Consider the following 14,378-nt stretch of genomic DNA (forward strand, 5'->3'; position numbering starts at 1 on the left):
AAGTTAGTAATACACAATAAACACACATTTCTAGTGTTAGTAAAACACACAATAAACACACATTTCTAAAGTTGGTAATACACAATAAACACACATTTCTAAAGTTAGTAATACACAGTAAACACACATTTGTAAAGTTGGTAATACATAATAAACACACATTTCTAAAGTTAGTAATACACAGTAAACACACATTTCTAAAGTTAGTAATACACAATAAACACACATTTCTAAAGTTGGTAATACACAATAAACACACATTTCTAAAGTTAGTAATACACAGTAAACACACATTTCTAAAGTTAGTAAAACACAATAAACACACATTTCTAAAGTTAGTAATACACAGTAAACACATTTCTAAAGTTACTAATACACAATAAACATACATTTCTAAAGTTAGTAATACAAAGTAAAAATACATTTCTAAAGTTAGTAATACACAGTAAACATACATTTCTAAAGTTAGTAATACACAATAAACACACATTCCTAAAATTAGTAATACACAATAAACATACATTTCTAAAGTTACTAATACACAATAAACACACATTTCTAAAGTTAGTAATACACAGTAAACACACATTTCTAAAGTTAGTAATACACAATAAACATACACTTCTAAAGTTAGTAATACACAGTAGACACACATTCCTAAAGTTAGTAATACACAATTTAACACACATTTCTAAAGTTAGTAATACACAGTAAACACACATTTCTAAAGTTAGTAATACACAATAAACACACATTTCTAAAGTTAGTAATACACAATAAACACACATTTCTAGTGTTAGTAAAACACAGTTAACACACATTTCTAAAGTTAGTAATACACAGTAAACACACATTTATAAAGTTAGTAATACACAGGAAACACACATTTCTAAAGTTAGTAATACACAGTAAACATACATTTCTAAAGTTAGTAATACACAGTAAACACACATTTCTAAAGTTAGTAATACACAATAAACACACATTTCTAGTGTTAGTAAAACACAGTTAACACACATTTCTAAAGTTAGTAATACACAGTAAACACACATTTATAAAGTTAGTAATACACAGGAAACACACATTTCTAAAGTTAGTAATACACAGTAAACATACATTTCTAAAGTTAGTAATACACAGTAAACACACATTTCTAAAGTTAGTAATACACAATAAACACACATTTCTAAAGTTAGTAAAACACAATAAACACACATTTCTAAAGTTAGTAATACACAGTAAACACACATTTGTAAAGTTGGTAATACACAATAAACATACATTTATAAAGTTAGTAACAAATAGTAAACAAACATTTCTAGGGTATGTAAAACAACACGAAGAAACATTTCCAAGAATAAAAAACAATATTATGATATATTTCCAGGAATGTTTTAGTTAAAGTGAATATACTGTGTCTTTCTGTAACATTCAGGCTTAGTTTGTTTCAAATAAAGCATGTATTTATACCAGTACAATGACATGCATTATTATATTAAAATAGTATGTAGGTATTTGAACAATAAAAATTCACTCAACTGTTTTTGTTGTTAATACTGTTGTATAACTTGTAATACGATTTGGAAGTTCCCCTTGTTTTGTTTTTATACATTATTCTTCTCTTACGCGTGTCTGTGTTTTCTTATAGCGAAGCCACATCAGGCTATCTCCTGACTCCACCGAGGGGAATCGAACCCCTGATGTACCGTTGTAAATCCGCAGACTTACCGCTGTACTACTGTTGCCAATAAAACAGTAAATCAAAGAGGTAAGAAGTTTAAAAAATGACCAGAAGTTGTGAACTAGCAGATAAAGAATATTTGACCTACGCTTGCACACCAGATCGGGTCCAAACCACTGGGCGGTTCCGTTGTAGAACATACACTTAGCTTCTGAAAATCCCTGAGCTTCGTAGCCCACGAAACAATAGTACTTAAGGAGAAAGCCGATATCAAACTCGAGTTTGGTCTTCGAAGTGTGGTTTGCATGACGAACAAAAGGCGCTGTTCCACAAAGAGCTAGTTCCAATAAATACAGAGTTTCGTTAAAATTCAGTTTTCCTTTTCGTTTTTCTTCATTCGGTTTATTCCTGTTGTGATTGTTTTTACAATATTATTTGACAGCATAAAGTTTCTGATTACCATACACATTGAAACTATATCGCTTAGAAAGATATTGACTTGTGGTTTAAATATTACTGTATCACTATTTGATTTATTCATGATTTAAAATACGAAACTGTATTACTGAACAAGAATTTCCCTGTTTTGTAATTTGATAAAATCACCTTTCTTTCGACACGCCGGTGCTTTGTCGCTCCATGACCCGTCTCCTTGACATCTTCTCTCTCTCGGACCGGACATCACAAAACCTTCGTCACAACGGTAAGTCACTTTCGCTCCAAAACCTTCTATCTCAGGTCTTCTAATTATACCGTTTTCAATATCTTCAAGATAGTCACATTTGAGGTCTACAGAAAGAGTTAGACACTGATTTAAAAACAATAGCTGAATATATTACAGATTAGAGACAAACGAAGTTAATATATTATTGTATACAACTGGGAAATGATAAAAGTTAGACGCAGAAATAAGTTCAAATTTATTGAATAATCAGAGTTAAGTAACAACCAAGACTTTCAATATTAACGGATGATGTTTTCTTTGAACACCAGTCTAATATGTTTTCTTTGAACACCAATCTAAGATGTTTTCTTTGAACACCAATCTAAGATGTTTTCTTTGAACACCAGTCTAAGATGTTCTCTTTGAACACCAGTCGAAGATGTTTTCTTTGAATACCAGACTAAGATGTTTTCTTTGAACACCAGTGTAAGGTGTTTTCTTTGAATACCAGTCTAATATGTTTTCTTTGAACACCAATCTAAGATGTTTTCTTTGAACACCAATCTAAGATGTTATCTTTGAACACCAGTCTAAGATGTTATCTTTGAACACCAGTCGAAGATGTTTTCTTTGAATACCAGACTAAGATGTTTTCTTTGAACATCAGTGTAAGGTGTTTTTTTTTAATACCATTCTAAGATGTTTTCTTTGAACACCAGTCGAAGATGTTCTCTTTGAACACCAGTCTAAGATGTTTTCTTTGAACACCAGTGTAAGGTGTTTTCTTTGAATACCAGTCTAAGATGTTTTCTTTGAACACCAGTCTAAGATGTTCTCTTTGAACACCAGTCGAAGATGTTTTCTTTGAACACCAGAATAAAGTTTTCTCTACCGAATTAAGGCATGACTTCTTACACATTCAAAAAGCAACAAATAGTCTAGAAGAGAATGTACAATATTTGTGTTTCGATTCCTTCACAGTTGAAACGGTTGTTTCACTAAAACCCTGACGAAATCCCTGCTCGTATACAAAGAAATGTGTGGAAACTTTTAACAAATAATTAAAATGAACAACATTTAACTTATTCTGTTTATGGCCTGACAAACACTTTAGATATGTTTCATTAGTTGCTTCAGAAAAACAAGGAAAACAGTAATTCGTGGATAAAGAAAGAAAGAAAACCTCAAGGAGAATTCGCTTGAAAAGTTATAAAATAAAAGTTATACTTGCTTTTACATACACAATTAAAATGTGTAAGTTCCAACTTAGATGTTATTACCTAAATAGTAATGAGTTGTTAACATATCATCACATTCTTTTCTACTCAAGTAGAAGTTCAAAAAGTTACAATGTTTTAGTTAAGACAGTAATGGTTCTACATCAACAACTGCATTCTTTGAATTAAACTATGAATATGTTATGAATAAACATTAGATAAAGTCATTATTACATTAGCTAATGCATAGATGAGAATTACATTTTAGAACTGTATACGTTTTTGAAGCTATTATGAAGCGAACACATATTGTCGACAAAATCGCTATTTCTACAATTTAACAATGAAACGAAATTTTTCTATAAATATTTTCTGACCGAACTGTTTATGAATCTGATAATTCCAATTCTTGAACTCGTGTCGTACATTCTTTAAGGTTTATATTTTTAAACTATAACTATAACAACCCATTTACAAAACCCATTAGCGGCCCTCAGACAACATGAGACTTATTTCTGTATCGTTCCTCGTGCCCACGATAGTAACATCTCTTGCCACGCTCGAAAGGACGCCACCAGCTACTGCGACTTCCGGACTGAACTGGCGGATCAAGACGCCACTATCATGGGAGCACTTAGGGGAGCTTCTCGACCGAACTAGCATGCTCCGAGGACAACTGTCTCATCACCAGAGAGAAACAAATGTAATTTCACTTAGAAGTATTACTTGAAACAAACCTAGAGCTCTGGAAATAAATCCCGCCTGTGATCTATCAGAACATTTCTAAAAAAGTTACATTAGAAGAAACTACAATGAACTTGTAATATTTATATATATATATAGCGAGAGAGAGAGAGAAAACAAAAATATATAAAGCAACTATTTTTAAAGATAAAAACGTAAGCTTTAACTACGTCAAACTCTGATGTTCAATAAAGTTAATAATAGTGTATGTATAACTTACGTCATAAATAAAAATCAACAAACATTTCAAGACACGAAATAATAATTGTCTTCGAGTTAGAAACCAGCCAGTAAAAAAAACCGTTACTTTCAGATGTAAGTAAGAAGACCAACCCAAATCATTGTTACGATTCATTGGGTTTAGAATCATATTGATAAAACATTCAACAAGTACATGTCGTTCATTGGGTAAAGAATCATATTGATAAAACATTCAACAAGTACATGTCGTTCATTGGGTATAGAATCATACTGATAAAATATTCAACAAGTACAAGTCGATCATTGGGTATAAAATCATACTGATAAAATATTCAACAAGTACAAGTCGATCATTGGGTATAGGATTATACTGATAAAATATTTAACAAGTACAAGTCGATCATTGGGTATAGAATCATAGTGATAAAACATTCAACAAGTACAAGTCGATCATTGGGTATAGGATCATGCTGATAAAACATTCAACAAGCACAAGTCGATCATTGGGTATAGGATCATACTGATAAAACATTCAACAAGCACAAGTCGATCATTGGGTATAGGATCATACTGATAAAACATTCAACAAACACAAGTCGATCATTGGGTATAGGATTATACTGATAAAACATTCAACAAACACAAGTCGTTCATTGGGTATAGGATCATACTGATAAAACATTCAACAAACACAAGTCGATCATTGGGTATAGGATCATATTGATAAAACATTCAACAAGTACAAGTCGATCATTGGGTATAGGATTATACTGATAAAACATTCAACAAACACAAGTCGTTCATTGGGTATAGGATCATACTGATAAAACATTCAACAAACACAAGTCGATCATTGGGTATAGGATTATACTGATAAAACATTCAACAAACACAAGTCGTTCATTGGGTATAGGATCATACTGATAAAACATTCAACAAGCACAAGTCGATCATTGGGTATACTATCACATTGATAAAATATTCAACAAGTACAAGTCGATCATTGGGTATAGGATTATACTGATAAAATATTTAACAAGTACAAGTCGATCATTGGGTATAGAATCATATTGATAAAATATTCAACAAACACAAGTCGATCATTGGGTATAGGATCATACTGATAAAACATTCAACAAGCACAAGTCGATCATTGGGTATAGGATCATAGTGATAAAACATTCAACAAGTACAAGTCGATCATTGGGTATAGGATCATAGTGATAAAACATTCAACAAGTACAAGTCGATCATTGGGTATAGGATTATACTGATAAAATATTTAACAAGTACAAGTCGATCATTGGGTATAGAATCATATTGATAAAATATTCAACAAACACAAGTCGATCATTGGGTATAGGATCATAGTGATAAAACATTCAACAAGTACAAGTCGATCATTGGGTATAGGATCATACTGATAAAACATTCAACAAGCACAAGTCGATCATTGGGTATAGGATCATACTGATAAAACATTCAACAAACACAAGTCGATCATTGGGTATAGGATTATACTGATAAAACATTCAACAAACACAAGTCGTTCATTGGGTATAGGATCATACTGATAAAACATTCAACAAACACAAGTCGATCATTGGGTATAGGATCATATTGATAAAACATTCAACAAGTACAAGTCGATCATTGGGTATAGGATTATACTGATAAAACATTCAACAAACACAAGTCGTTCATTGGGTATAGGATCATACTGATAAAACATTCAACAAACACAAGTCGATCATTGGGTATAGGATTATACTGATAAAACATTCAACAAACACAAGTCGTTCATTGGGTATAGGATCATACTGATAAAACATTCAACAAGCACAAGTCGATCATTGGGTATACTATCACATTGATAAAATATTCAACAAGTACAAGTCGATCATTGGGTACAGGATTATACTGATAAAATATTTAACAAGTACAAGTCGATCATTGGGTATAGAATCATATTGATAAAATATTCAACAAACACAAGTCGATCATTGGGTATAGGATCATACTGATAAAACATTCAACAAGCACAAGTCGATCATTGGGTATAGGATCATAGTGATAAAACATTCAACAAGTACAAGTCGATCATTGGGTATAGGATCATAGTGATAAAACATTCAACAAGTACAAGTCGATCATTGGGTATAGGATCATACTGATAAAACATTCAACAAACACAAGTCGATCATTGGGTATAGGATCATACTGATAAAACATTCAACAAACACAAGTCGATCATTGGGTATAGGATTATACTGATAAAACATTCAACAAACACAAGTCGTTCATTGGGTATAGGATCATACTGATAAAACATTCAACAAAAACAAGTCGATCATTGGGTATAGGATCATATTGATAAAACATTCAACAAGTACAAGTCGATCATTGGGTATAGGATTATACTGATAAAACATTCAACAAGCACAAGTTGTTATTTAGTTTAAAATGTAATTAATATTATTTATAATTTCCTTTTTCACCAACCAGTTACCATGTTTAACACTTTCTTTAACACTCTAGTCATCATGTTTAACACTCATTAACACTCTAGTCATCATGTTTAACACTTTCATTAACACTCTAGTCATCATGTTTAACACTTTCATTAACACTCTAGTCATCATGTTTAACACTTTCATTAACACTCTAACTATCTTGTTTAACACTTTCATTAACACTCCAACCATCATTTTATTTAACACTTTCAATAACATTCCAGTCGATATATTAATAATTCTTCTTGGAAAGTTTGGTTTCTAAAATAATCATTGATCATGTTAGAATCAGCGTAGAACGTACGTCATGAGGATTTAGTTAATGTTTGTTTTTGTGTAGAACGTATGTCATGAGGATTTAGTTAATGTTTGTTTTTGTGTAGAACGTATGTCATGAGGATTTAGTTAATGTTTGTTTTTGTGTAGAACGTATGTCATGAGGATTTAGTTAATGTTTGTTTTTGTGTAGAACGTATGTCATGAGGATTTAGTTAATGTTTGTTTTTGTGTAGAACGTATGTCATGAGGATTTAGTTAATGTTTGTTCTTGTGTAGAACGTATGTCATGAGGATTTAGTTAATGTTTGTTTTTGTGTAGAACGTATGTCATGAGAATTTAGTTAATGTTTGTTTTTGTGTAGAACGTATGTCATGAGGATTTAGTTAATGTTTGTTCTTGTGGTGGACGTTTTTCAACACATATCGTTTACCTATATCCTAAACATCAACACTAGATACAAGGTATCCATTCAGTAGAACCTTCCATTAGAAAGGATATGTTTAATAGTGTTTATTAGAGACAGGTTCCATGAACACATGTAAAGTTCCACCAATACGTGAATTTACCACTACAGGTTTCAAAGGTTTCACCAATACTGGACCAGTAACACCACACTATAAGAAGTGTGGTTAGTATCCACGTTATTAGATTTATTTCACGACAACTTGAATCTTTTGTCCACAAATTAAACTTAAAATGTTGCTAAGCTAAGTTCTCTTCAACGCACTGCACAATAAGCTAATGCTAACTAAACAAAGTCGGTCTGACAGTATTTCAGTAATTATCAACCCTAGTACAGTGCTGTATCATGTGATAATGACAACAACTATTTCAGAAGTCGGTCTGACAGTATTGGAGTAATTATCAACCCTAGTACAGTACTGTATCATGTGATAATGACAACAACTATTTCAGAAGTCGGTCTGACAGTATTTCAGTAATTATCAACCCTAGTACAGTACTGTATCATGTGATAATGACAACAACTATTTCAGAAGTCGGTCTGACAGTATTTCAGTAATTATCAACCCTAGTACAGTACTGTATTATGTGATAATGACAACAACTATTTCAGAAGTCGGTCTGACAGTATTTCAGTAATTGTCAACCCTAGTACAGTACTGCATTATGTGATAATGACGACAACTATTTCAGAAGTCGGTCTGACAGTATTTCAGTAATTATCAACCCTAGTACAGTACTGTATCATGTGATAATGACAACAACTATTTCAGAAGTCGGTCTGACAGTATTTCAGTAATTATCAACCCTAGTACAGTACTGTATCATGTGATAATGACAACAACTATTTCAGAAGTCGGTCTGACAGTATTTCAGTAATTATCAACCCTAGTACAGTACTGTATCATGTGATAATGACAACAACTATTTCAGAAGTCGGTCTGACAGTATTGGAGTAATTATCAACCCTAGTACAGTACTGTATTATGTGATAATGACAACAACTATTTCAGAAGTCGGTCTGACAGTATTTGAGTAGTTATCAACCCTAGTACAGTGCTGCATTATGTGATAATGACGACAACTATTTCAGAAGTCGGTCTGACAGTATTTCAGTAATTATCAACCCTAGTACAGTACTGTATCATGTAATAATGACAACAACTATTTCAGAAGTCGGTCTGACAGTATTGGAGTAATTATCAACCCTAGTACAGTGCTGTATTATGTGATAATGACAACAACTATTTCAGAAGTCGGTCTGACAGTATTTGGTAGTTATCAACCCTAGTATAGTGCTGCATTATGTGATAATGACGACAACTATTTCAGAAGTCGGTCTGACAGTATTGGAGTAATTATCAACCCTAGTACAGTACTGTATCATGTGATAATGACAACTATTTCAGAAGTCGGTCTGACAGTATTGGAGTAATTATCAACCCTAGTACAGTACTGTATCATGTGATAATGACGACAACTATTTCAGAAGTCGGTCTGACAGTATTGGAGTAATTATCAACCCTAGTACAGTGCTACATTATGTGATAATGACGACAACTATTTCAAAAGTCGGTCTGACAGTATTTCAGTAATTATCAACCCTAGTACAGTACTGTATCATGTGATAATGACGACAACTATTTCAGAAGTCGGTCTGACAGTATTGGAGTAATTATCAACCCTAGTACAGTACTGTTTCATGTGATAATGACGACAACTATTTCAGAAGTCGGTCTGACAGTATTGGAGTAATTATCAACCCTAGTACAGTACTGTATCATGTGATAATGACGACAACTATTTCAGAAGTCGGTCTGACAGTATTGGAGTAATTATCAACCCTAGTACAGTGCTGCATTATGTGATAATGACGACAACTATTTCAGAAGTCGGTCTGACAGTATTGGAGTAATTATCAACCCTAGTACAGTGCTGCATTATTTGATAATGACGACAACTATTTAAGAAGTCGGTCTGACAGTATTGGAGTAATTATCAACCCTAGTACAGTGCTGCATTATGTGATAATGACGACAACTATTTCAGAAGTCGGTCTGACAGTATTGGAGTAATTATCAACCCTAGTACAGTGCTGCATTATGTGATAATGACGACAACTATTTCAGAAGTCGGTCTGACAGTATTGGAGTAATTATCAACCCTAGTACAGTACTGTATCATGTGATAATGACGACAACTATTTCAGAAGTCGGTCTGACAGTATTTGAGTAATTATCAACCCTAGTACAGTGCAGCATTATGTGATAATGACGACAACTATTTCAGAAGTCGGTCTGACAGTATTGGAGTAATTATCAACCCTAGTACAGTGCTGCATTATGTGATAATGACGACAACTATTTCAGAAGTCGGTCTGACAGTATTTCAGTAATTATCAACCCTAGTACAGTGCTGTATCATGTGATAATGACCACAACTATTTCAGAAGTCGGTCTGACAGTATTGGAGTAATTATCAACCCTAGTACAGTACTGTATCATGTGATAATGACGACAACTATTTCAGACGTCGGTCTGACAGTATTTGAGTAATTATCAACCCTAGTACAGTACTGTATCATGTGATAATGACGACAACTATTTCAGAAGTCGGTCTGACAGTATTTGAGTAATTATCAACCCTAGTACAGTACTGTATCATGTGATAATGACGACAACTATTTCAGAAGTCGGTCTGACAGTATTTCAGTAATTATCAACCCTAGTACAGTACTGTATCATGTGATAATGACGACAACTATTTCAGAAGTCGGTCTGACAGTATTGGAGTAATTATCAACCCTAGTACAGTACTGTATCATGTGATAATGACGACAACTATTTCAGAAGTCGGTCTGACAGTATTGGAGTAATTATCAACCCTAGTACAGTGCTGCATTATGTGATAATGACGACAACTATTTCAGAAGTCGGTCTGACAGTATTGGAGTAATTATCAACCCTAGTACAGTACTGTATCATGTGATAATGACGACAACTATTTCAGAAGTCGGTCTGACAGTATTGGAGTAATTATCAACCCTAGTACAGTGCTGCATTATGTGATAATGACGACAACTATTTCAGAAGTCGGTCTGACAGTATTTCAGTAATTATCAACCCTAGTACAGTGCTGTATCATGTGATAATGACGACAACTATTTCAGAAGTCGGTCTGACAGTATTGGAGTAATTATCAACCCTAGTACAGTGCTGCATTATGTGATAATGACGACAACTATTTCAGAAGTCGGTCTGACAGTATTGGAGTAATTATCAACCCTAGTACAGTACTGTATTATGTGATAATGACAACAACTATTTCAGAAGTCGGTCTGACAGTATTTGAGTAGTTATCAACCCTAGTACAGTACTGTATTATGTGATAATGACAACAACTATTTCAGAAGTCGATCTGACAGTATTTCAGTAATTATCAACCCTAGTACAGTACTGCATTATGTGATAATGACGACAACTATTTCAGAAGTCGGTCTGACAGTATTTCAGTAATTATCAACCCTAGTACAGTGCTGCATTATGTGATAATGACAACAACTATTTCAGAAGTCGGTCTGACAGTATTGGAGTAATTATCAACCCTAGTACAGTGCTGCATTATGTGATAATGACGACAACTATTTCAGAAGTCGGTCTGACAGTATTGGAGTAATTATCAACCCTAGTACAGTACTGTATCATGTAATAATGACAACAACTATTTCAGAAGTCGGTCTGACAGTATTGGAGTAATTATCAACCCTAGTACAGTGCTGTATTATGTGATAATGACAACAACTATTTCAGAAGTCGGTCTGACAGTATTTGGTAGTTATCAACCCTAGTATAGTGCTGCATTATGTGATAATGACGACAACTATTTCAGAAGTCGGTCTGACAGTATTGGAGTAATTATCAACCCTAGTACAGTACTGTATCATGTGATAATGACAACTATTTCAGAAGTCGGTCTGACAGTATTGGAGTAATTATCAACCCTAGTACAGTACTGTATCATGTGATAATGACGACAACTATTTCAGAAGTCGGTCTGACAGTATTGGAGTAATTATCAACCCTAGTACAGTGCTACATTATGTGATAATGACGACAACTATTTCAGAAGTCGGTCTGACAGTATTTCAGTAATTATCAACCCTAGTACAGTACTGTATCATGTGATAATGACGACAACTATTTCAGAAGTCGGTCTGACAGTATTGGAGTAATTATCAACCCTAGTACAGTACTGTTTCATGTGATAATGACGACAACTATTTCAGAAGTCGGTCTGACAGTATTGGAGTAATTATCAACCCTAGTACAGTACTGTATCATGTGATAATGACGACAACTATTTCAGAAGTCGGTCTGACAGTATTGGAGTAATTATCAACCCTAGTACAGTGCTGCATTATGTGATAATGACGACAACTATTTCAGAAGTCGGTCTGACAGTATTGGGTAATTATCAACCCTAGTACAGTGCTGCATTATTTGATAATGACGACAACTATTTAAGAAGTCGGTCTGACAGTATTGGAGTAATTATCAACCCTAGTACAGTGCTGCATTATGTGATAATGACGACAACTATTTCAGAAGTCGGTCTGACAGTATTGGAGTAATTATCAACCCTAGTACAGTGCTGCATTATGTGATAATGACGACAACTATTTCAGAAGTCGGTCTGACAGTATTGGAGTAATTATCAACCCTAGTACAGTACTGTATCATGTGATAATGACGACAACTATTTCAGAAGTCGGTCTGACAGTATTTGGTAATTATCAACCCTAGTACAGTGCAGCATTATGTGATAATGACGACAACTATTTCAGAAGTCGGTCTGACAGTATTGGGTAATTATCAACCCTAGTACAGTGCTGCATTATGTGATAATGACGACAACTATTTCAGAAGTCGGTCTGACAGTATTTCAGTAATTATCAACCCTAGTACAGTGCTGTATCATGTGATAATGACGACAACTATTTCAGAAGTCGGTCTGACAGTATTGGAGTAATTATCAACCCTAGTACAGTACTGTATCATGTGATAATGACGACAACTATTTCAGACGTCGGTCTGACAGTATTTGAGTAATTATCAACCCTAGTACAGTACTGTATCATGTGATAATGACGACAACTATTTCAGAAGTCGGTCTGACAGTATTTGAGTAATTATCAACCCTAGTACAGTACTGTATCATGTGATAATGACGACAACTATTTCAGAAGTCGGTCTGACAGTATTTCAGTAATTATCAACCCTAGTACAGTACTGTATCATGTGATAATGACGACAACTATTTCAGAAGTCGGTCTGACAGTATTGGAGTAATTATCAACCCTAGTACAGTACTGTATCATGTGATAATGACGACAACTATTTCAGAAGTCGGTCTGACAGTATTGGGTAATTATCAACCCTAGTACAGTGCTGCATTATGTGATAATGACGACAACTATTTCAGAAGTCGGTCTGACAGTATTTCAGTAATTATCAACCCTAGTACAGTGCTGTATCATGTGATAATGACGACAACTATTTCAGAAGTCGGTCTGACAGTATTGGAGTAATTATCAACCCTAGTACAGTGCTGCATTATGTGATAATGACGACAACTATTTCAGAAGTCGGTCTGACAGTATTGGAGTAATTATCAACCCTAGTACAGTACTGTATTATGTGATAATGACAACAACTATTTCAGAAGTCGGTCTGACAGTATTTGAGTAGTTATCAACCCTAGTACAGTACTGTATTATGTGATAATGACAACAACTATTTCAGAAGTCGATCTGACAGTATTTCAGTAATTATCAACCCTAGTACAGTACTGCATTATGTGATAATGACGACAACTATTTCAGAAGTCGGTCTGACAGTATTTCAGTAATTATCAACCCTAGTACAGTGCTGCATTATGTGATAATGACGACAACTATTTCAGAAGTCGGTCTGACAGTATTGGAGTAATTATCAACCCTAGTACAGTACTGTATCATGTGATAATGACGACAACTATTTCAGAAGTCGGTCTGACGGTATTGAGTAATTATCAACCCTAGTACAGTGCTGTATCATGTGATAATGACGACAACTATTTCAGAAGTCGGTCTGACAGTATTGGAGTAATTATCAACCCTAGTACAGTGCTGTATCATGTGATAATGACGACAACTATTTCAGAAGTCGGTCTGACAGTATTGGAGTAATTATCAACCCTAGTACAGTACTGTATTATGTGATAATGACAACAACTATTTCAGAAGTCGGTCTGACAGTATTTGAGTAGTTATCAACCCTAGTACAGTACTGTATTATGTGATAATGACAACAACTATTTCAGAAGTCGATCTGACAGTATTTCAGTAATTATCAACCCTAGTACAGTACTGCATTATGTGATAATGACGACAACTATTTCAGAAGTCGGTCTGACAGTATTTCAGTAATTATCAACCCTAGTACAGTGCTGCATTATGTGATAATGACGACAACTATTTCAGAAGTCGGTCTGACAGTATTGGAGTAATTATCAACCCTAGTACAGTACTGTATCATGTGATAATGACGACAACTATTTCAGAAGTCGGTCTGACAGT

General features: G+C 34.0%; 1 protein-coding gene across 3 annotated transcripts in view; it reads right to left on the minus strand.

Moving 5' to 3' along the window:
• LOC143228667 (protein lev-9-like) overlaps positions 1-14,378 on the minus strand; it is a 115,907-nt gene that overhangs the window by 63,422 nt on the left and 38,107 nt on the right. For all 3 annotated transcript variants that reach the window (XM_076459912.1, XM_076459911.1, XM_076459913.1), the window contains exons 3-4: positions 2,288-2,470; positions 1,830-2,018 (exon numbers count right to left, since the gene is read on the minus strand). In XM_076459912.1, the coding sequence (XP_076316027.1) occupies positions 1,830-2,018; positions 2,288-2,470 (372 nt within the window). The remainder of the gene's footprint in view (positions 1-1,829; positions 2,019-2,287; positions 2,471-14,378) is intronic.

This window comes from Tachypleus tridentatus, chromosome 10 (genome assembly GCF_004210375.1).
Source record: "Tachypleus tridentatus isolate NWPU-2018 chromosome 10, ASM421037v1, whole genome shotgun sequence".
Lineage (NCBI taxonomy): Eukaryota > Metazoa > Arthropoda > Merostomata > Xiphosura > Limulidae > Tachypleus > Tachypleus tridentatus.